Source organism: Pseudophryne corroboree, chromosome 1, assembly GCF_028390025.1.
Source record: "Pseudophryne corroboree isolate aPseCor3 chromosome 1, aPseCor3.hap2, whole genome shotgun sequence".
Taxonomy (NCBI): Eukaryota; Metazoa; Chordata; class Amphibia; order Anura; family Myobatrachidae; genus Pseudophryne; species Pseudophryne corroboree.
The window spans coordinates 1,098,344,629-1,098,369,205 of record NC_086444.1 but is presented as its reverse complement, the minus strand read 5'-3'; the positions used below and the strand labels follow the sequence as shown (position 1 = coordinate 1,098,369,205).

Here is a 24,577-nt window from a genome sequence, read left to right as displayed (position 1 = left end):
ATTATCACCACATGTGGCGAAAATATGTTGCGTGGTGTGAGGCCAGGAAGGCCCCACGAAGAAATTTCAACTCGGTCGATTCCTGCATTTCCTGCAAACAGGAGTGTCTATGGGCCTCAAATTGGGGTCCATTAAGGTTCAAATTTCGGCCCTGTCGATTTTCTTCCAGAAAGAATTGGCTTCAGTTCCTGAAGTCCAGAAGTTTGTCAAGGGAGTACTGCATATACAACCCCCTTTTGTGCCTCCAGTGGCATCTGTGGGATTTCAACGTAGTTCTGGGATTCCTCAAATCACATTGGTTTAAACCGCTCAAATCTGTGGATTTGAAATATCTCACATGGAAAGTGACCATGATGTTGGCCCTGGCCTCGGCCAGGCGAATGTCAGAATTGGCGGCTTTGTCTCACAAAAGCCCATATCTGATTGTCCATTCGGACAGGGCAGAGCTGCGGACTCGTCCCCAGTTTCTCCCTAAGGTGGTGTCAGCGTTTCACCTGAACCAGCTTATTGTGGTACCTGCGGCTACTAGGGACTTGGAGGACTCCAAGTTGCTAGATGTTGTCAGGGCCCTGAAAATATAGGTTCCAGGACGGCTGGAGTCAGGAAAACTGACTTGCTGTTATCCTGTATGCACCCAACAAACTGGGTGCTCTTGCTTCTAAGCAGACGATTGCTAGTTGGATGTGTAGTACAATTCAGCTTGCACATTCTGTGGCAGGCCTGCCACAGCCAAAATATGTAAATGCCCATTCCACAAGGAAGGTGGGCTCATCTTGGGCGGCTGCCCGAGGGGTCTCGGCTTTACAACTTTGCCGAGCTGCTACTTGGTCAGGGGCACACCCTGGCTGAGGAGGACCTGGAGTTCTCTCACTCGGTGCTGCAGAGTCATCCGCACTCTCCCGCCCGTTTGGGAGCTTTGGTATAATCCCCATGGTCCTGACGGAGTCCCCAGCATCCACTTAGGACGTCAGAGAAAATAAGAATTTACTTACCGATAATTCTATTTCTCGTAGTCCGTAGTGGATGCTGGGCGCCCATCCCAAGTGCGGATTGTCTGCAATACTTGTACATAGTTATTGGTACAAAAATCGGGTTATTATTGTTGTGAGCCATCTTTTCAGAGGCTCCGCTGTTATCATGCTGTTAACTGGGTTCAGATCACAGGTTGTACAGTGTGATTGGTGTGGCTGGTATGAGTCTTACCCGGGATTCAAAATCCTTCCTTATTGTGTACGCTCGTCCGGGCACAGTATCCTAACTGAGGCTTGGAGGAGGGTCATAGGGGGAGGAGCCAGTGCACACCACCTGATCCTAAAGCTTTTACTTTTGTGCCCTGTCTCCTGCGGAGCCGCTATTCCCCATGGTCCTGACGGAGTCCCCAGCATCCACTACGGACTACGAGAAATAGAATTATCGGTAAGTAAATTCTTATTTTTTCTGTGGGGGCCAGTCAATATAATTGTTTTTTTTCTGTGGGAGCCAATGTGTGTGGTTTTTTTCCCCGTGGGGGACAATGGTGTGCCTTGGGAATTTTAAAAACTTTTCAGTGTGCCGCGAGTTGAAAAAGGTTGAAAATCACTGCCTTAGATGATAGCTTGTAATATATTAAGTACGGCATACTAAAACACAAAGTGCTAAATTTACTAAGCACTCTGGCTCTTTCAGCCGGTGGAATTAAAGGGGCAGCAATAAATACAAAACACATCTGGTTTTGTATTTTAGTATTATTGCCCTTTAATGCATCCTCGGCTGCTGGATTTAGCTTTGAAAAGCGCCACTTAGTAAATTTACACCAAAGTGTTAATGGGAAAGTAAGATACTTGTAGTACTTATTTATTATTACCAGTTATTTATATAGCACACACATTCCACAGTGCTATACAGAAAATATTTGGACATTAACATCAGTCCCTGTCCCAGATGAGTTTACAATCTAAATTCCCTACCACATGTACACGCACACACATTCTTACTAGGGTTAATTTTTGTTGGGAGACAATTAACCTATCAGTATATTTTTGGATTGATGTATGAATACACACAAAGCTTAGCTGTTACAGGGGTCTTTATAGGAAGTGTTTGATGGTCTGGAATAAGGGGTTAATTTCTCTTACGTCCTAGAGGATGCTGGGGTCCACATTAGTACCATGGGTATAGACGGGTCCACCAGGAGCCATTGGCACTTTAAGAGTTTAAGAGTGTGGGCTGGCTCCTCCCTCTATGCCCCTCCTACCAGACTCCGTTTAGAAAATGTGCCTGGACGAGCCGGTCACAGCTAGGGGAGCTCTCCTGAGCTTTCCTAAAGAAGTTTAGTTTAGAGTTTTCTCTATCGTCCTAGTGGATGCTGGGGTTCCTGAAAGGACCATGGGGAATAGCGGCTCCGCAGGAGACAGGGCACAAAAGTTAAGCTTTAGGATCAGGTGGTGTGCACTGGCTCCTCCCCCTATGACCCTCCTCCAAGCCTCAGTTAGGTTTTTGTGCCCGGCCGAGAAGGGTGCAATCTAGGTGGCTCTCCTAAAGAGCTGCTTAGAAAAGTTTAGTTTTAGGTTTTTTATTTTACAGTGAGTCCTGCTGGCAACAGGATCACTGCATCGAGGGACTTAGGGGAGAAGAAGTGAACTCACCTGCGTGCAGGATGGATTGGCTTCTTAGGCTACTGGACATTAGCTCCAGAGGGACGATCACAGGTACAGCCTGGATGGGTCACCGGAGCCGCGCCGCCGGCCCCCTTGCAGATGCCGAAAAGAGAAGAGGTCCAGAAATCGGCGGCAGAAGACTCTTCAGTCTTCTTAAGGTAGCGCACAGCACTGCAGCTGTGCGCCATTGCTCTCAGCACACTTCACACGGCAGTCACTGAGGGTGCAGGGCGCTGGGGGGGGCGCCCTGGGCAGCAATGGAAACCTGTTATTTGGCAAAAAATACCTCACATATAGCCTCCGGGGGCTATATGGAGATATTTAACCCCTGCCAGAATCCGTTGAAGAGCGGGAGACGAGCCCGCCGAAAAGGGGGCGGGGCCTATCTCCTCAGCACACAGCGCCATTTTCCCTCACAGAAAGGCTGGAGGGAAGGCTCCCAGGCTCTCCCCTGCACTGCACTACAGAAACAGGGTTAAAACAGAGAGGGGGGGCACTAATTTGGCGTTAGACATATATATAAAGATGCTATAAGGGAAAACACTTATATAAGGTTGTCCCTATATAATTATAGCGTTTTTGGTGTGTGCTGGCAAACTCTCCCTCTGTCTCTCCAAAGGGCTAGTGGGTCCTGTCCTCTATCAGAGCATTCCCTGTGTGTGTGCTGTGTGTCGGTACGTGTGTGTCGACATGTATGAGGACGATGTTGGTGAGGAGGCGGAGCAATTGCCTGTAATGGTGATGTCACTCTCTAGGGAGTCGACACCGGAATGGATGGCTTATTTAGGGAATTACGTGATAATGTCAACACGCTGCAAGGTCGGTTGACGACATGAGACGGCCGACAAACAATTAGTACCGGTCCAGACGTCTCAAAAACACCGTCAGGGGTTTAAAACGCCCGTTTACCTTAGTCGGTCGACACAGACACAGACACGGACACTGAATCCAGTGTCGACGGTGAATAAACAAACGTATTCCTCATTAGGGCCACACGTTAAGGGCAATGAAGGAGGTGTTACATATTTCTGATACTACAAGTACCACAAAGATGGGTATTATGTGGCAGTGAAAAAACCACCGTAGTTTTTCCTGAATCAGATAAAATAAAATGAAGTGTGTGATGAGGCGTGGGTTTACCCCGATAGCAAATATTGGCGTTATACCTTTTCCCGCCAGAAGTTAGGGCGCGTTGGGAAACACCCCTTAGGGTGGATAAGGCGCTCACACGCTTATCATACGGCCGCCCTCAAGGAGCCAGCTGATATGAAGCTGGAGTAATATCCTAAAAAGTATATACACACATACGGTGGTTATACTGCGACCAGCGATCGCCTCAGCCTGGAAATGCAGTGCTGGGTTGGCTTGGTCGGATTCCCTGACTGAAAATATTTTAGTGATATAGAGCATTTAATAGGATGCAGTCTATATATATATATATATATATATATATATATGCGAGATGCACAGAGGGATATTTGCACTCTGGCATCAAGATAAGTGCGTTGTCCATATCTGCCAGAAGATGTTATGGACACGACAGTGGTCAGGTGATGCAGATCCCATACGGCACATGAAAGTATGGTCGTATAAAGGAAAGTAGGTACTTGGGGTCGGTCCATCGGACCTGGGGGCCACGGCAACAGCTGGGAAATCCAACCTTTTTACCCCAAGTCACATCTCAGCAGAAAAAGACACTGTCTTTTCAGCCTCAATCCTTCCGTTCCCATAAGGGCATGCGGGCAAAAGGCCAGTCATATCTGCCCAGACATAGAGGAAAGGGAAGTAGACTGCAGAAGGCAGCCCCTTTCCAGGAACAGAAGCCCTCCACCGAGTCTGCCAAGTCCTCAGCAGGACGCTGGGGCCGTGCAAGCTGACTCAGGTGAGGTGGGGGGTCGTCTCAAGAGTCTCAGCGTGCAGTGGGATCACTCGCAAGTTGACCCCTAGATCGTACAAAGTATTATCCCAGGGGTACAGTTTGGAGATTCGAGACATCTTTTCCTCGCAGGTTCCTGAAGTCTGCTTTACCAAAGGCTCCCTCCGACAGGGAGGCAGTATTGGGAAAAAATTCACAAGCTGTATTTCCAGCAGGTGATAATCAAAGTACCCCTCCTACAATCAAGGAAAAGGGTATTATTCTTCCACACTATATTGTGGTACTGAAGCCAGACGGCTTGGTGAGACATATTCTAAATCTGAAATTTTTGAACACTTACATACAAAGGTTCAAATCAAGATGGAGTCACTCAGACAGTGATAGCGAACCGGAAAAAAGGGGACTATATGGTGTCCTTGGACATCAAGGATTACCTCCATGTCCAAATTTGCCCTTCTCAACAAGGGTACCTATGGTTCGTGGTACAGAACTGTCAATATCAGTTTCTGACGCTGCCGTTGAATTATCCACGGCACCCCGGGCCTTTACCAAGGTAATGGCCGAAAAGATGATTCTCTTCAAAGAAAAGGGCATCTTAATTATCCCTTACTTGGACGATATCCTGAAAAGGGAAAGGTCCAGAGAACAGTTGGAGGTCGGAATAGCACTATCTAAAGTAGTTCTATGACAGCACGAGTGGATTCTAAATAGTCCAAAAATCGCAGCGTTTTTCCGACGATACGTCTGCTGTTCCTAGGAATGATTCTGGGCATAGTCCAGAAAAAGGTGTTTCTCCTGGAGGAGAAAGCCAGGGAGCTATCCGAACTAGTCAGAAACCTCCTAAAACCAGGCCAAGTATCAGTGCATCAATGCACAGGAGTCCTGGGAAAAATGGTGGCTTCTTACGAAGCAATTCCATTCGGCAGATCTCACGCAAAAAATTTTCAGGGGGATTTGCTGGACGAATGGTCCGGATCGCATCTTCAGATGCATCAGCAGATAATCCTGTCTCCAAGGACAAGGGTGTCTCTTCTGTGGGGGCTGCAGAGTGCTCATCTTCTAGAGGACAGCACATTCAGCATTCAGGACTGTGTTCTGGTGACCACGGATGCCAGCCTGAGAGGCTGGGAAGCAGTCACACAGGGAAGAAATTTCCAAGGAATGTGGTCAAGTCTGGAGACTTTTCTCCACATGAATATACTGGAGCTAAGAGCAATTTCCAATGCTCTGAGCCTAGGAAGACCTCTGCTTCAAAGTCAGTCGGTGCTGATCTGGTCGGACATCATCATGGCAGTCGCCCACGTAAACAGACGGGGCGGCACAAGAAGCAGGAGGGCAATGACAGCAAGAACTTTTCGCTGAGCAAAAAAAAAATAAAAAAATCATGTGATATCACTGTCAGCAGTGTTCATTCCGGGAGTGGAAAACTGAATTTCCTCAGCAGGAATGAATTCCACTCGGAAAAGTGGGAACTTCATCTGGAAGTTTCCACATGATTGTAAACCGTGGGAAAGACCAAAGGTGGTCATAAGATGGCGTCCCACCTGAAGCGCCAGGTCAAGAGACCCTCAGGCAATAGCTGGGTCGCTCTGGTAACACCGTGGGTGTACCAGTCGGGTATGTGTTCCCTCCTCTGCCTCTCATACCCAGGGTATTGAGAATTATAGGAAGGAGAGGAGTAAGAATTATACTCGTGGCTCCGGTTTGGCCAAGAAGGACTTGGTAACCGGAACTTCAAGAGATAAGAAGGGTCTTGATTCAGCAAGAATCATGTCTGTTCCAAGACTTACCGCAGCTGCGTTGACGCAGGGGCGGGTGAACGCCGGATCCTAAGGGAAAAAGGCATTCCGGAAGAGGTCATCCCTACCCTGGTCAGAGCCAGGAAGGAGGTGACCGCACAACATTATCACAGTTTAGGTGAAAATATGTTCCATGGTGTGAGGCCAGGAAGGCTCCACGGAAGAATTTCAACTAGGTTAATTCCTATATTTCCTGCAAACAGGAGTGTCTATGGGCCTCAAATTGGGGTCCATTAAGGTTCAAATTTCGGCCTGTCGATTTTCTTCCAGAAAGAATTGGCTTCAGTTCCTGAAGTCCAGAAGTTTGTCAAGGGAGTACTGCATATACAACCCCTTTTGATGTCTCCAGTGGCACTGGGGGATCTCAACGTAGTTTTGGGGATTCCAAAAATCACATTGGTTTAAACCACTCAAATCTGTGGATTTGATATATCTCACATGGAAAGTGAACATGCGGTTGGTCCTGGCCTCGGCCAGGCGAGTGTCAAAATTGGCGGCTTTGTCTCACAAAGCCATATCTGATTGTCCATTCGGACAGAGCAAAGCTGCGGACTCGTCCCCAGTTTATCCCTAGGGTGGTGTCAGCGTTTTACCTGAACCAGCTTATTGTGGTACCTGCGGCTACTAGGGACTTGGAGGACTCCAAGTTGCTGGATGTTGTCAGGGCCCTGAAAATATAGTTTTCCAGGTCGGCTGGAGTCAGGAAATCTGACTTGCTGTTTTATCCTGTATGCACCCAACAAGCTGGGTGCCCCTGCTTCTAAGCAGACTATTGCTCGTTGGATTTGTAGTACAATTCAGCTTGCACATTCTGTGGCAGGCTTGCCACAGCCAAAAATATGTAAATGCCCATTCCACAAGGAAGGTGGGCTCATCTTGGGCGGCTGCCCGAGGGGTCTCGGCTTTACAACTTTGCCGAGCGGCTACGTGGTCGGGGGAGAACACGTTTGTAAAATCCTACAAATTTGATACCCTGGCTAAGGAGGACCTGGAGTTCTCTCATTCGGTGCTGCAGAGTCATCCGCACTCTCCCGCCCGTTTGGGAGCTTTGGTATAATCCCCATGGTCCTTTCAGGAACCCCAGCATCCACTAGGACGATAGAGAAAATAAGAATTTACTTACCGATAATTCTATTTCTCGGAGTCCGTAGTGGATGCTGGGCGCCCATCCCAAGTGCGGATTATCTGCAATACTTGTACATAGTTATTGTTAACTAAATCGGGTTATTGTTGTAGTGAGCCATCTTTCAGAGGCTCCTCTGTTCTCATACTGTTAACTGGGTTCAGATCACAGGTTGTACAGTGTGATTGGTGTGGCTGGTATGAGTCTTACCCGGGATTCAAAATCCTTCCTTATTATGTACGCTCGTCCGGGCACAGTATCCTAACTGAGGCTTGGAGGAGGGTCATAGGGGGAGGAGCCAGTGCACACCACCTGATCCTAAAGCTTAACTTTTGTGCCCTGTCTCCTGCGGAGCCGCTATTCCCCATGGTCCTTTCAGGAACCCCAGCATCCACTACGGACTCCGAGAAATAGAATTATCGGTAAGTAAATTCTTATTTTTTATTTTACAGGGAGGCTGCTGGCAACAGCCTCCCTAGAGCGTGGGACTAAGGGGGGGAGCAGTGTCCGCCCTGCGGAGTCTGAGCCACTTAACTCCGCTGACTGTACACTGAGCTCCAGAGGGGCTGATCGGTCTCCGCCGCAGGGGAACCGCTCACCCCGGCAGCATGCCGCCGGCCCCTTACAGAACTGAAGCAGTGGTGAGTCAATCACCGACCTTCCTAGCAAGCGGGGGGCCGGTGTGAAGATGGCGGCAACAGGGGATGGGGCGCTCCTGGACGGTACCAGAGGCACACTGTGCGGGGCACCCTGGGCCAGCGCTTACCCCTCACACTGGTCAGCAAGCCTGTCGGGCCCCAGGGATCTCAGCCAGCACAACTCCTCAGACCAGTTTTCAAATGCAGAAGAGCGGGAAGACCGCGCCATGAAGGAGGCAGAGCTTCTCCTCAGAGCGGACCCTGCAGCATTCCAGCGCCATTTTCCTGCATGCTGATAGCTGAAGGAAGATCCTGGTCCCTCCACAGCAGCTCCAGATTACTGAAATACGGTACCAGGGAGTTGTAGAAGGGAGGGGAGGCTGATTATTTGACTGTGTGTCCTATTAAGGAGCACAAGTCAGCGCTGAAAAGGGTTTTTCTCCTTGTGTAAAGTGCTGGTGTGGGTTGGCTCCAATCTCTGTCTCTCTCTTGCCATTCTTGGGGGGGAAACTCTGTCTTACCCCATCCTGTGTGTGTATGGTGTGTTCGGTGGTCACCAGAAGCAATGTCCATGGATACAGTGTCATATGCTGGAGAGGATTTATCCTCCCAGGTTTAGCACAGATTACAGCAAGGGAACCAGAGTGGTTTTCCTCTATCAAGACTTGGATTTCTCAGATTTCTGACAGGGTTGCCAGTAATGAATCTGCAACCCAGGTATTGCAGTCCTCTATGGCTGTGTGGCCCTTGTCAGGTACCTCAGGTCACCCCTCTATATACCCCCACAAACGTGCGCTTGTGTAGGTAACACAAGACGTCACGGATACCGATTCTGACACTAGAGATGGTGATGGGGATGTATTGCAGGGGTGCGCATCTCTTGCAAGGGGGGTGCAATTGTTGATAGAGGCTATCAGGGATGGGTTAATGTTAATGATACCACACCTGAGCAGTTTGAGGAGGCTTTTTTCACTGAAAACAAGAAAGCCTCGCTAACCTTCCCTGCGTCAAAAGAGCTGAATGCTATATTTGAAAAGGCCTGGGTGAATCCTGAAAAGAAGTTTCAGATCCCTAAGAGGATTCTGGTAGCTTTTCCTTTCCCTGAGGAGGATAGGAAAAAGTGGGAAAACCCGCCGATTGTTGACGCATCTGTATCCAGACTCTCAAAGAAGGTGGTTTTACCGGTACCGGGATCTACCGCCTTAAAGGAGTCGGCAGATAGGAAAATTGAAAATACTCTGAAATCAGTGTACAGTGCTTCAGGGGCCATATTACGTCCCACTATTGCTAGTGCATGGATTGCAAAGGCAATAGTGAAGTGGTCAAGAAATAGGTATCACTTATCCGGCGCTGTTGTTTTAGAATGCAAGAGTGGTCTGACTTTTTCTCAGAGCAATGTCAGGTGGCTCAGACGATATATGGAAAAGGAAAGAATTTATATAGTGAAGTATAGTTAAAACATTTTTAATGACATAGAAAACACAATATGTTTAGCTCCACAGAATACATAAGCAGCAATTCGTCCAGCACAGGTATAATGATTGAAATTACCAGAGTTTTTTGAACTGAGCAAACAGTTCAAATCAGCATATGAAAGGCGAGTCCCGGGCACCCTTGGTGTTACACAATGCTGTAGTCAGTACCCCGGTATCGCAGTCACACAGCTGTCCTAGGCGTTCTTTGCTGTCACCTCCGACGCGTTTCCACCCCTGCACTGGGGTCTTTATCAAGGAGTCTGTGTCACTCCCTACAACGGTCTTCTTCAGGCGGGCCCTCTTCTAAAAAACCGGGCCATTCAAGTGCAGTCGGACAACGTAACAACAGTGGCTTACATAAACCGACAGGGCGGAACGAAGAGCAGAGCGGCAATGTCAGAGGTCACAAGAATACTCCTCTGAACGGAAAAGCACGCGCTGGCACTGTCAGCCATCTTCATTCCGGGAGTAGACAACTGGGAAGCAGACTTCCTCAGCAGGCACGATCTCCATCCGGGAGTGTGGGGTCTCCATCCGGAGGTGTTCAAGGAGGTAACAGATCTTTGGGGCCTACACCAAATAGACATGATGGCCTCTCGTCTCAACAAGAAGCTTCTGCGTTATTGTTCCAGGTCGAGGGACCCACAGGCAGTAGCGTTGGACGCCCTGGTGTCTCCGTGGGTTTTCCAGTCAGTGTACGTGTTTCCACCTCTCCCACTGATCCCAAGAATCCTAAAGCTCATAAGGAGAACAAGGGTTCAAGCGATTCTCATTGCCCCAGACTGGCCAAGAAGGGCTTGGTACACGGACCTTCTGAATCTACTGCAAGAAGAGCCGAGGCATCTTCCTCTTCGAGAGGACCTGTTGCAGCAGGGACCGTTCGCCTATCAAGACTTACCGTGGCTACGTTTGACGACATGGAAGTTGAGCGCCTGATTCTTGCTCGGAAGGGTATTCCGAAAGAAGTGATTCCTACCCTCATACAGGCTAGGAAAGGGGTAACGTCTAAACATTACCATCGTATTTGGAAGAAATATGTCTCTTGGTGTGAGTCCAAGAAGTTTCCTGCGGTGGAATTTCAACTGGGGCGTTTCCTCCTCTTCCTGCAGGCAGGAGTGGATATGGGGCTGAGATTGGGATCTGTAAAGGTCCAGATTTCAGCCCTGTCCATTTTCTTTCAGAAGCAATTAGCTGCCCTCCCTGGGGTTTAGACCTTTTTGAAGGAAGTTCTGCAACCTCCCTTTGTACCGCCTATGGCACCTTGGAATCTTAACGTGGTGTTACAGTTTCTCCAGTCGGATTGGTTTGAGCCTCTACAGGAGGTGGAGCTCAAATTTCTTACATGGAAGGCGGTCACTTTGTTGGCCTTAGCTTCTGCTAGGCGTGTTTCTTGCAAAAACCCTTACTTGATCTTCCATGAGGATAGAGCTGAGCTCCGGACTCGCCAGCAGTTCCTTTCAAAAGGTTGTGTCGGCATTTCATATCAACCAACCTATTGTGGTGCCAGTGGCTACTGACTCCTCAATTACTTCAAAGTCCTTGGATGTCGTGAGGGCTCTGAAGATTTATGTGAAGAGAACCTCTCGTCACAGGAAGTTGGACTCTCCGTTTGTCCTATACGATCCCAAGAAGATTGGCTATTGCTACTAAGCAGTCTTTTTCTCGCTGGATTAGGTTCACTATCCAGCATGCCTATTCTACGGCAGGACTGCCGTGTCCAAATTCTGTTAAGGCCCACTATACTCGTAAGGTTGGGTCTTCCTGGGCGGCTGCCTGGGGTGCTTCGGCAGTACAACTTTGCAGAGCGGCAACTTGGTCGGGGTGGAACACGTTTGCAAAGTTCTACAAGTTCGATACTTTGGCCTCTGATGATCTGAAGTTCGGTCAATCAGTTCTGCAGGAGCCTCCGCACTCTCCCTCCCATTCTGGGAGCTTTGGTACATCCCCATGGTACAAAAGGGGGGGGAGATGGTTCCCGTATAGTACCGGAACCAAAGAGAAAAAGAAAGACTATATGTCTTTCCTGGGGCACACTTTTATTGATGAATGAAATGATGAGTTTTATTTAAAATATAACTTTTATTGTCAACCTTCATAAAATATTGACTATAATGAAAAAGGAGGGGGGGGGGGACAAGGAAAGGTACTAATGATTACAAATAATGGAATAACTATACTGTAGTCTAAATAAGTCAAGAAAATATTATCTAAATAAATCACTGATATAATGGCGATGACAGTTAGGCTTGATGGTTTTGTGAGCGAAAATATATAGGTGTCTCCAAAAAATTATTATGTAAAACTTGTGTATTGGTGTGAAATTTTCTCCCTGGAATTGTAACAATTTGACATGTAGTGAAAATATCACTGGAAAAAAATTCAAAAAATTATTATTTACAAACAATAAATTAGGCCTGGCTCAACTCTAATTCCTGAGTGTATCGAAGATTTTCAAATAGAAGGGGAAAAGGAGGAGGAAAGTGATTCTTGGTCCTGTGTCCTGGGTTTGGATAAAAATACCTGCAGTACCCGGTATTCCCTGGTGGTCTCCCAACCAGGTACTGACCTGGCCCACAGTGCTTGGCTTCCAAGATCAGACGAGGTTGGGCATACTCAGTATGGTCTGACCGCAGGTAGATATATCCCACACCTGATGACACCAGGAGCTTGATATCCTAGATTCTGGGAGAATTTCCCAGAATTTTCTTGTAAAGGCCCATGATATTATGAGCGCTCCCGAATCCAAAACAAAAAGTGTCAAATGTTCTCTGATATTCTCCCACACTTGAAGAGTAACGTGAGGTCTGCCGGGTCTTGGCTTCAAAAACGGACTGTTTTAGGTGCCACCTCTTTTCAGAGGTAAGTCTTGAATCCCATATATTAATGGCTGAAAGTCCTATAAACACCAAGGCAGGCACGGGTTCCAATGTCAAAATATATATATATATATATATATATATATCTATCTCAAAAATATCAGATGGGGTCTCCCAGGTTGATGGAGGTCCTGAGGCAATGATGGTGTGGCCCTGCTGTGAATTGGATGCGCAAGGACTGGAGAGTAATAGAAAGAAAATAAGAGAGAGAAGCGGAGGGAGAAAGGGGATCAGGTTAAGTAACCCGCCACTTCTGCTTTTTGATCATCTGCCTGGGCATCGAATGAAAAAATGAGAGGGTGGCGTGGAACGACACTGATACCGAAGAAAGTTAGAGGGACACTTCTACTGTCCTGTTTTCTCACAAAATGGTGCTCTGTTGACAAATTGCATTGCAGAGCCACCAAAATTGTTTAAACAGAATGAGAGGGTGTTCCAGAAATCTGTTATGTTTTGGAAATGGTTGTTACAAAAAATGAATATTATTATATGGTAAATCACGTATGTTAAGTACTACAATGATACCCTCAAATGGGTCATGTGTGCATCCTATTTTAGGTGCGTGATTTATCCAAAAAATCCCCTATGTGAAATCAAAGATAATTGTTAATATAATGATGATATGACCAGGACCCTCGGGCTGCTTTGATATTGCAAATATACAAGTCTCCCTGGGTTGTTATTATGATTAACCGAAAACAGGTGCCTCTATCTGGTGCTGTTATGTACTTGTAATCCTAAAGAAATATTCCTGAGGCAAAAAACAATCAAACACACATTGTCCGGGAAACTGGTAAATAAAATCTTCAGAGCCAAGCTGGGGACCTACTGTTATGTAGAGGGGTAAAGTACCCCCACTGGTCGCTGGACGCAGCTACAGAGAGTCCGTGGAGAAGGGTGAGCCGGGCGAGGAGACGCCGGTGTCCGCGGTCCGCCGACCGGAAGTTCGGACCACCGGACCGGAAGTGTACCTTTCCTTGTTTTCCCCCCCCCTTCCTTTTTCATTATAGTCAATATTTTATGAAGGTTGACAATAAAAGTTATATTTTAAATAAAACTCATAATTTCATTCATCATTAAAAGTGTTCCCCAGAAAAGACATATAGTCTTTCTTTTTCTCTTTGGTTCCGGTACTATTCGTTTTCCTGCTGTTGTTAATTGGTTCAGTACCACTTCGTTTAGTTGAGTACTGCATTGTTACTGGGTAAGTAAGGTTTCAGCCGTTGCTGAATAGTTCAAGCTAGTTGTCTTGACATGCCTTGTATGTGTGAGCTGGTATGAATCTCACCACTATCTGTGTTAAGTCCTTCTCTCGAAGTATGTTGTCTCCTCGGGCACAGTTTCTAGACTGAGTCTGGTAGGAGGGGCATAGAGGGAGGAGCCAGCCCACACTCTTAAACTCTTAAAGTGCCAATGGCTCCTGGTGGACCCATCTATACCCATGGTACTAATGTGGACCCCAGCATCCTCTACGGACTACGAGAAAAGGATATACCGGTACCAAAATACTATTTTCCTTTTACAGTAGGTGCAGCACAAGAGGGGTGCTGTTCCTGATCAATTCAGACAGGTATCTGTGAAGATGAAAGACATAGGTCATCTGCTACTAGAGGTTTTGTGTAAGAATAAATAATGAAAATCTCCTGGCGCCAACCAAATACCTACACAGTTGCCACAGCTTTCAATTAGGGAGTACTCAGCCCATAAATCAGAATAAAAAATAAATAAAAAATAGAAAGCGCTGGTAACCGTGTAAAAAAGACTTTTATTTTTATTTGATATATTCTATTTATTCTTTTTCTAAAATAGAGTTTATATCTCATACATGTATAAAATCCTACCATACAATATACAATATTCATAAGCCATATATTACAATTTTTATCTCATTTATCCTAGTTCAGAAATGCATTAGTTTAGCAGCTTTAATTATACTGCCATTTTCAGCTGAGCCTGGATAAATGACATTAACTTGTTACAATTTGGTCTATCCTGACTATTCACAGCTAAAACAGACACTGTTTAACCACTTTAAAAAGGTAAAGTATGTCCTCAATACATTTGTCAGAGAGACTGTCCACAGCTGTGTAATTAGAACACCTTATCATGAAGCGTTGTTGTTTAACCACTATTAAGTTCTGATCCATTGCCGGCAATTAATTAAAGCTTGTATTCAGATCAGTCCTTTTTATATATAGACCAAGTTCTTAGTGGTCGCTTAAATTAAAGCTCGCAGTATAGTAGACTGTGCTCCAATGTGGTGATTAAAACATGGCCATGTTTGGTGAGCTAAAAATTGGATATTACCATATCTTTCCTGTGAACCTTGGTCCGTACACTCCCGGCCCTGGTAGCGAAATTCCTTTTAACGGGTCCTTATCCGGAGGTCTGAAATAGGTTCCACAGCCAAAGAGATAGGGTTATGTGTTATCCCTTGGTATCCTCTGATTGTAATAAAATGCGTTTCTCCGCCTGTTTCCAGTAATCGGCGGCTTCCTCAGTCAGTGTAGTTTCCCCCTCTACCTGGACACCTTTTATTTCAAATTCTCGCGGCGCGCGCATGCGCCCACCCGCGTGTGTTCCAGGCCTCTCTTTCAATACGTGATAGATTCCGCCGGACCGCATCGGTCTCCCGGCTTCACCACATTAATCATAATTAGGGCTCTCCTCGGCCGCCCTATATCCACACATGTATCCACACATGGTTTTGTTTTATTTAGACATAGCAACCGAGCACATTTAATAGATCCCCGCTATGGGGACGAGGTTTGCCCCGAGCTTCGCCAATCTATACATGGGGCGGTTTGAGGAGGAGCATGTGTGGGGAGGTGGGTTCGGGGTGAACCTCGTCCTCTACGGTAGATATATAGATGACTTGTTTTTCATTTGGGAGGGGGATACACTTTCTATTAATTCGTTTATCACTAGTCTTAACGCCAATGCTTATGGCCTTAATTTCACCTCCACGATAAGTAGGAGTAATATTACATTTTTGGATATTGCAATATCAGTGGAAAGAGGAGAACTGGTAACGGAAACATACATAAAGAAAGTAGATCAAAATACATATCTTGATTATAGGAGCTCTCATACAAAAAGTTGGAAAGAAAATATACCTAAGGGCCAACTGATTAGACTTAAACGAAACTGTTCCTCGATAGAAATCTTTGAGAGACAGGCAGCGGTTATGACTGTATCCTTTTTGGAACAAGGTTATCCAACTGAGGTTGTACAGTCAGCCCTGAGTGAGGTTAGGAGAATGGATAGAAATGATCTTCTAATGGAGAAGAAGAGAATGAAGAACAATGGGGGGGAAAGATCAGCTTTGTTTACGACAAAATATAATAATTGTGCTAATCAGATTAAAAGAATAATTAAGAGAAATTCAGAATTGTTAAAGATGGATGAGGTTCTAAAGGAGGTAGTGGATTTGAATGGAAGGATAATCTTTAGGAAGTCAGAAAATTTTAAAAACAAACTAGTGTCCAGTCATTTTAGATATAAAAGTGAAAATGACAATAAAAAAGAAAAAACCTGGATTCCGGATTTACCGCCGGGGTTCCATAGATGTGGGAGAACAACATGCAATACTTGTAAACACACAAACTGTAAGAAATAGAGCTTGTTTATTTCAAACCACAGTGGTGATTCTTTTAAAATTAAGGAATTTATAAATTGCAAATCTTCCTTTGTAATCTACATAATACAATGTGGCTGTGGTAAACAGTATGTGGGCCGTACCACACGCATGCTCAACACCAGATTTATGGAACACCGACGTAATATAATAAAAGGGTTAAAAAATCATCCCCTCTCGGACCATATTGTGAACTGTGTGGGTTACACATTTGGGGATATTAGAGTAAAAGCGATTGAGCAGATCAAGAAAACTACTAGGGGAGGTGACCGATTTGGACATTTATGTCGCAGGGAGGCTTATTGGATTTATAGGCTGAACACCCTGCTTCCACATGGACTAAATGATACGGTGGAACTTAATAATATATAATTGATTTTGTATTAGACTCCTTTTAGATCTTGCTTAGATAAGTTCCCTCGTTACCTATCTAGAGTTCTGTTTCCTATATTTCTAATTTTCCTTTTTCCTTCCCCTTTCATCCTTCCCCCCTCCCCCCATTTTTTTCTTCCCTCTCTGTAGGATTTAGTTATGAGTTTCATGGTTATATTGTGGCTAACAAAGGATGCCATATGGCAGTTTAATTAAATCAAAACAGCCCTAGTTATTGGTTGGTAGGAAGAAGAAAAGCTGTCTCTAATTCTGATAATAGAGAAGTACTTTGATTATGATCTAATCTGCTTATCTCAGAATCAGAGAGAACATATCTGTGATTGGGGTTTGGTCACAGAAAAACTCTGGTCTGGTAGTAAACTTGTTATGAATGAAAGTTAGTATATTATTAAATAAGTATAAATAAATAAATAAAATAAAAAAGTGAATGATAATAATAAAAAATATGTCTACATTGAGAGTCAGAATGCTGAGTCCAAATTGGGATCGGCATATATAGTTTGTAGAATATATAAGATACCTGTTCCGTGTATATTAATATAATCAGTAAATAAACACTATGTATTATTGGTGAAAGACAATTGATGTTTTATTAGTAAAAAATATTGGGAATATATAAGATACCTGTTCCATGTATATTTATATAACTAGTAAATAAATATTGTATATTATTGGTAAAAGACAATTGATGTTTTATTAGTAGAAAATAGTTGGATGCTATACAAAGAATTTTAAAAGGAATATATATAAGGCTAAGAGCTAGAATAAGAGAAAAAAAAGTGTATTTATTTATATAGAGATTTATATGGGTATTAGTATGATACTATATATATGTAGAGAGAAAGATAGAATGGTTTAATCTATTAAATGTGCTCGGTTGCTATGACTAAATAAAACAAAACCATGTGTGGATACATGTGTGGATATAGGGCGGCCGAGGAGAGCCCTAATTATGATTAATGTGGTGAAGCCGGGAGACCGATGCGGTCCGGCGGAATCTATCACGTATTGAAAGAGAGGCCTGGAACACACGCGGGTGGGCGCATGCGCGCGCCGCGAGAATTTGAAATAAAAGGTGTCCAGGTAGAGGGGGAAACTACACTGACTGAGGAAGCCGCCGATTACTGGAAACAGGCGGAGAAATGCATTTTATTACAATCAGAGGATACCAAGGGATAACACATAACCCTATCTCTTTGGCTGTGGAACCTATTTCAGACCTCCGGATAAGGACCCGTTAAAAGGAATTTCGCTACCAGGGCCGGGAGTGTACGGACCAAGGTTCACAGGAAAGATATGGTAATATCCAATTTTTAGCTCACCAAACATGGCCATGTTTTAATCACCACATTGGAGCACAGTCTACTATACTGCGAGCTTTAATTTAAGCGACCACTAAGAACTTGGTCTATATATAAAAAGGACTCATCTGAATACAAGCTTTAATTAATTGCCGGCAATGGATCAGAACTTATAGTGGTTAAACAACAACGCTTCATGATAAGGTGTTCTAATTACACAGCTGTGGACAGTCTCTCTGACAAATGTATTGAGGACATACTTTACCTTTTTAAAGTGGTTAAACAGTGTCTGTTTTAGCTGTGAATAGTCAGGATAGACCAAATTGTAACAAGTTAATGTCATTTATCCAGGCTCAGCTGAAAATGCCAGTATAATTAAAGCTGCTAAACTAATGCATTTCTGAACTAGGATAAATGAGATAAAAATTGTAATATATGGCTTGTGAATATTGTATATTGTATGGTAGGATTTTATACATGTATGAGATATAAACTCTATTTTAGAAAAAGAATAAATAGAATATATCAAATAAAAATAAAAGCCTTTTTTACACGGTTACCAGCGCTTTCTATTTTTTATTTATTTTTGGTTTTGTGTAAGAGCTTAATTGGCATAATGGAACATTTTCAAGTGTTTTAAGTTTATGCAACAGTGTTTCCAGGGAGCAGGGTAGGAGTAAGTCTTGTTGCGTGAGGTCAGGCATTCCACAGGGTGGGTACGTCCCCAAACACACTGGCAGCTTAATCCACAGGGTGGGTACGTCCCCAAACAAACTGGCAAATTAATGAATGCAAATCTGATTTCTTCACGCGATTAAATCTTTATCAGCAATTTGCACACGTACCCGCGATGATCTTGTGATGGCAGTTGCATAGAGGATTTATTTGCAAAGTGATTGACAGTTTGGAGAAGGTAAAGGGGAGTGGCAGCAAAAACGCTGGCATGCTGCAACAATTTTGGCTGAGTGTTTGACACTGCAATTGTGATCCTGTACACAATGGTAATTATCTCTGCCGTCTTACTTCCTGCGGCCTTGGTGTGTTACTACCAGTTTACTTAGAACGCCAATATACTGAACTGCGACTGACGCTGACTCATTGAACACAGCCGCTGGGATTTGCGAAGCAGATGGTGGGCATCTCAATACAAATCCCAGTGGCAGTGGCATTCGCATATTTTTGCATATCATTTGCATACATCTAATTCAGGTCCAAAATCCTGTAACTGAGAATGTAAACCGGTAATGATTTGCGGGTGTGAGACGCAGATCCTGCATGGGTGAAGGGGTTACTTTAAGAGTAAGGAAGATGGATGTTGGTGTTTTGGGCTTTTGTAAGTTAGTAGAAGCATTTTATATTGGATTCGGTAACAAATACAGTGCCAAAACAGTAGAAGTCTTTTTACAAGGAAAATAATAACACATTACAGATAGATGGGGCCACATATGTGGATTTTGATACTTTAGGATGAGGCCACATGCTGTTCAGCGGTCTTCTAATTTGGTCAAAGAAAACCAAACCAGGCTAACAAACGCTCCTTCTATGCAGCCGATATGGAATACGTTGGTAATAGTTATACAGTCATGTGACGAACACGTTCATGTTGGTTGCCATGTAACAAGGTGAGATGACACCTTGCTTACCACAGAGGAGTTACACATACCATTCTAGTATCTTCTATAGCTAAAGATCTATTTTTCTATGGGCTACAAGTAATTCATGTGGTTCTTAATGTCCTATTATAAAGGCTGAAAGATAGATCTAGTCATTTGTCTTAAATAGTGTGGTTTAAATAGTTTTGCTCTATCGGCAGGAGGACGGGACACCATCTCATTAACCGATTCAACAGTGCCCACCACACAGAGACCAAAGTCACCGATGATGACATTTACTGACGTTCCTTGCCATAAACCTCTGACCTATGAAGGTAATAATGAGACAGGGATGAAGGTGTGAAATCCGACTATATTTTAGGGTGGGTACACATTAAGAAGATATTTGCACAATTTGCCATATCTGAACAAGGGGGGTGATTCCGAGTTGTTCGCTTGCTAGCTGCTTTTAGCAGCATTGCACACGCTAAGCCGCCGCCCTCTGGGAGTGTATCTTAGCTTAGCAGATGTGCGAACGAAAGATGAGCAGAATTGCGAATAGAAATTTCTTAGCGGTTTCTGAGTAGCTCCAGACTTACTCAGCCATTGCGACCAGCTCAGTCCTTTTCGTTCCTGGTTTGACGTCACAAACACACCCAGCGTTTGCCCAACCACTCCCCCGTTTCTTCAGCCACTCCTGCGTTTTGCAACTCGAACGCCTGCGTTTTTCCGCACACTCCCATAAAACGGCCAGTTTCCGCCCAGAAACACCCACTTCCTGTCAATCACACTACGATCAGCACAGCGATGAAAAAGCTTCGTTATGCCGTGAGTAAAATACCTAACTTTTGTGTAAAATAACTAAGCGCATGAGCTCTGCGAACCTTGCGCTTGCGCAGTAAGCGACTAATCGCAGTATAGCGAAAATCGGCAACGAGCGAACAACTCGGAATGACCCCCAAGATGTCATTCCGTTGTTCATTAAATCGCCTAGTGTGTACTGGCAATCTGGCATGGTGCGTGGCAAAGGGAAATTGTCCCGGGCATCAGTCCAATTGCTGGTCCTCTAAGTGTGTACCCAGCCTTTTTCACATTATATTGAAACACAGACGTCTTTTCTATATACAGTATATAATGTGTATAGCTATTTCTCTCTCCATAATGCCACGTGTTATCTGCCCAACATCAGCAGCTATGAAACCCTAAAAGGTGAATAGCTTTGGATGTCCTGAATCGCTGATGTGACAGCTTATGTCTGGTTCCCATGGCCTCTGCATGCTACATGCATTCTGCTAGGATGTATGTGTATAATTTTTTGCAAACAGCTCATTCTGTAAAAACCGGTGATCAGTATATAAGTAGAGACTTAAATGAACATAACAGTCGCTAACACAGTTTTGTTTTTTCTCTGCAGCACACAGACAACCAACTGTTGAAATATGTTCCAGTGATTTGGGTATGTTGGCCAAAAATGAGGACACACAGCTCTTGGAGAACTCCCAAGATCCACTTGGTAATACTTATGAAAACATGTATCTTCATCCTTTAATTCCTCTTCTGTGCTCGGAAAAAGGCGAGCTGGAAAAAACAGGAAAGCAGATTGTTGAACTAACAGCAAAGCTGGAAGCTGTAGAGTTGGAGAACCACCTTGTAGGTTCTGTTGAAGGTCACACTACTGCAGGTGGACAACCTTCCCTTGATAGTTCGGAGACTCCTCTGTCCAGTCCAGGGCTGGCTGAAGAACTAGAGGTGGAGGTTTTATCCGCAGCCACACCAGATGAAACGATAGAACCTGCAGATGACAGCTCAGAAAGCATTGGACTCGAAAAGTACTCGGACATTAAAGATGACCTATCACCATCCTCCGATATAGATGAATCTTTAAAAAATGTTTGCAATTCAGAAAGTTTTCCCTCTGTGCATGACTGTGGATCATGACTGCCTGCAGTCTCCAAAGATGTGTTGTGTCTTTGTTAAAACAGATTTTATTTTCAATTATTATAAGTTGAAGCATCATTCAACATCTACAGAACACTTCATCGGGCAGTGCATTCTCTTTTGTCATTCGATGTACGAGGCTGTTTGTTATTATTGGTAAAAAATGGTTATCTTGTCTCATTATGTGTGACTGTATATGCCTGTGAAATATGTGGCAGTGTATGTTTATAGGATCAGGAGAAATGCTGTAAGCCTAAAACAGTTCCTTTAGCTAATGCAGTCTTACTGATCAGAACTCTGTAGTGAGCACAGCATTTGCTTCAGTTAAGCAAATGTTTCCATGTTGGTGTCAATATCATTTCTGATCATCCAAGTTGTTTCTTGTGCATACAGATGTTTTACGGGGATCTATATATTTGAGACAATATAGATATTTATTTGCCACTTCTTGGTGTGTTCTTAATCTTTTGGATTATTTTAATATATTAACATTGTAATTCTATGTGCAAAGTATAATTAAAGGCTGTATAGTGCGGTTCAGCAACCTCATCATGGGATGCGGTCAACATCCCGCTGGACGGGATCCCGGCGGTCGAAATACCAACGCCGGAATCCCGACCGCCACAATCCCGATATGTTCTCCCTCCGTGGATGTCCACGACACCCATAGAGGGAGAATATAATAGTGTGCCGAGCGTAGCGAGGCACCGTGCCCGCAGCGTGGCGAGCGAAGCGAGCCCGCAAGGGGCTGCGTTCCGCTCGCCACCCCTGTTGGGATTGTGTGGTCGGGATTCCGGCGTCGGTATTTCGACCGCCGGGATCCCGTCCAGCGGGATTACGTACTGATCCCCTCATCATAAGTGTTCTAGCTAAAATCCTGCTAAGCCCAGTTGCTATTCCTACATCTTTCCCCTACTCCTTTAACCGCCATCTCTCTCCCCTTCTCTACCTCTCTCTCCACCTCTCTATATCTCTCTCTCTTTCTCTCCACCTGTCTCCACTTCTTTCTTTCTTTCTTTCTCTTTCTTTCTTTCTTTCTTTCTTTCTTTCTTTCTTTCTTTCTTTCTTTCTTTCTTTCTTTTCTCCCTCTATCTGTCTAATTATATAGCTAATATGTTCTCTTTAAATAAAAACTCCTCTGTCTCCCAATGCATAAATGTCTTCCTGTTCTATTCAGTTATAGCCCAGCACCAAAAACACCACAAATGTTCCTCATAGTGTTGTATATGGTTATTTAATGTATAAGAGATACAAGACTGAAAAGCAATATTATTAAGGCATATCACATAGTTACTGATCCGCTCTTGGAAAAGATGAAATCTCCAGAATGTTGCTGCACTCTACAGAATGGGAGCTCCTAGATGACTGTCCGGATGAAGACATTCTGTAAACAGTTGTGTATATATATTATATTAATACAGGGATTCCCTACCATGGTCCTCAATGCACAACAAACTAACAGTCCAGGTTTATGGATAGCCATACATTTAAGTCTGGAACTTACCCAGTGATCCTAACTGGTAAAGCTTCTGTAACTTTGGTGTGCCACTAAACAAGATTAGATAAGCCGTGTGTGGCATGTGTGCAGTCGGCTGCTGATTCCCGATGCCTGTTAGCATTTGTAGTTCATTTGTAATTCAGTATAGAGGGGGCACCATTATTTTTAGGAGCAATATATATTTGGTGAAAATATTTGAGCAAGCCATAACATTTTGCTGATGGCAGCCTGTTTGGGGCGTAGTGAGCATGGGAACCAATTAGAAGCAGGTATTTCCACATTTGTGTGTTTTGATTGGGCGTCCCACTCACTGTGTCCGGTCTGTAGATCTACACTAAAAAGGTCTACACTCAGTAGCTCAACCACTAATGGTAGACATGCATTAGAGCCACAGGATCAAAAGATCGTCCCGTAAAAGCTTGACAGTTCGAAAGGTCGGCAGGGTCGAAAGGTTGACATGACAATGGACGATACACATATGGTCAATGCAAGTTTTTTTTTTTTTCAACCTTTTCATACTTTACCATCTACATAGACTACGATAGGTAATAGTAACTTGTTTGTGGAAGAAAAGTGACAAAACACCCCCAAAAAATAATAATAAATGTCTACCTCTTTATGTGTCGACCTTTTGAGCCTGTCGGCCTTTTCTACTGTCGACCTATTCCATGACGACCTTTTGACCTGGTCTACCTTTTGACCCTGTCGACCCTAGTGCATATCTACCATTAGTGGTAGACCTATTGACTGTAGACCTTTTTAGTGTGGATCTAATAATCCACACCCGCACCCCCACTCTGCAGCAGCCAATGGCTTTGTTTTCCTACCAGGATGCTATTTGAACCACAGAGCTTTGGATAGCAGGCCCCAGTGATCCCTTGAATGCCCCCTCCTGAGTAGAGTGGCTCTTTCACCCTCCCTGAGAATGCTGCTTTGGTTTCTAATGTGTACAGTGTATGTTAGGTTATTTTCTAAGAAATCCGGTCATGTGACCGACACTCGGGATCCCAGCGGTCACCATGCCAATGCCGGGATCCCAAGTGATCACATGCCCTACAGTCGCTGACACTACATAGACTGGGAATAGAACCTGTGGCAAGCGCAGCAAGCTACCGAGCCGCAAGGGAACTTGTTGCGCTCCCCCTTCCCCCTCCCCTGCCGGCATTCAGCGGCTGGGATCGGTATGCTGACCGCCGGTCACCCAGCCCCAACCCTTTTATAATTGTGTCTGTTTATTTTGCCCATTGATGAAAATGATCACTGAAAAATTGCAGTTGTCACTTTCCCTTCTGCGCCTACAAATCTTGTGTATTGCACATACCACATATCTGTTAACCACCCAACTTTTTCATATTGATTAGTGTCTCTAGCAGCCCACTGTATCCTTACCTCCACCCCCCTACACCAGTGGCCAGACATGTCTATTATGTCACTATCAATCTGCCCCCTCCCCCCCCCCCCCCCCCCAATGTTCCACAGATTCCCATGCAGCAATTACCAACCCCTCTCCCATATATGCAGAGCTTGTCTCTGTAGCGGAGGGGACTGATCAGTCTCTCTGCTGATCTCTAAACTTGGAGAGAGAGGCAGGTGCTGATGGTCACTCATCAGCCTGTAGGGCATACTGCTGTGAGGGAAGCTTCAGTAGGAAGAGGAAATCCGCTCTGCACATGTACAGAACTGATTTCCTCATTACAAGCCTGGTGGACAGAAGGGAGGCTGTGGCCACATGAGATGCCAATAGAAGCTCTGCTGGCTGCGGTCGCATCTCATGTGACTATGCAACTTCAGTGGT

At 44.7% G+C, this 24,577-nt stretch overlaps 1 protein-coding gene and 1 pseudogene across 3 annotated transcripts in view; one reads left to right on the top strand and one right to left on the bottom strand.

Moving 5' to 3' along the window:
• CCDC149 (coiled-coil domain containing 149) overlaps positions 1-22,441 on the top strand; it is a 214,667-nt gene extending 192,226 nt beyond the window's left edge. For all 3 annotated transcript variants that reach the window (XM_063921861.1, XM_063921853.1, XM_063921870.1), the window contains 2 exons: positions 19,568-19,681; positions 20,761-22,441. In XM_063921861.1, the coding sequence (XP_063777931.1) occupies positions 19,568-19,681; positions 20,761-21,284 (638 nt within the window). In that variant the 3' untranslated portion in view covers positions 21,285-22,441. The remainder of the gene's footprint in view (positions 1-19,567; positions 19,682-20,760) is intronic.
• Positions 12,065-12,182, bottom strand: LOC134945563 (5S ribosomal RNA; annotated as a pseudogene).
• Positions 22,442-24,577: the final 2,136 nt, after the last annotated feature.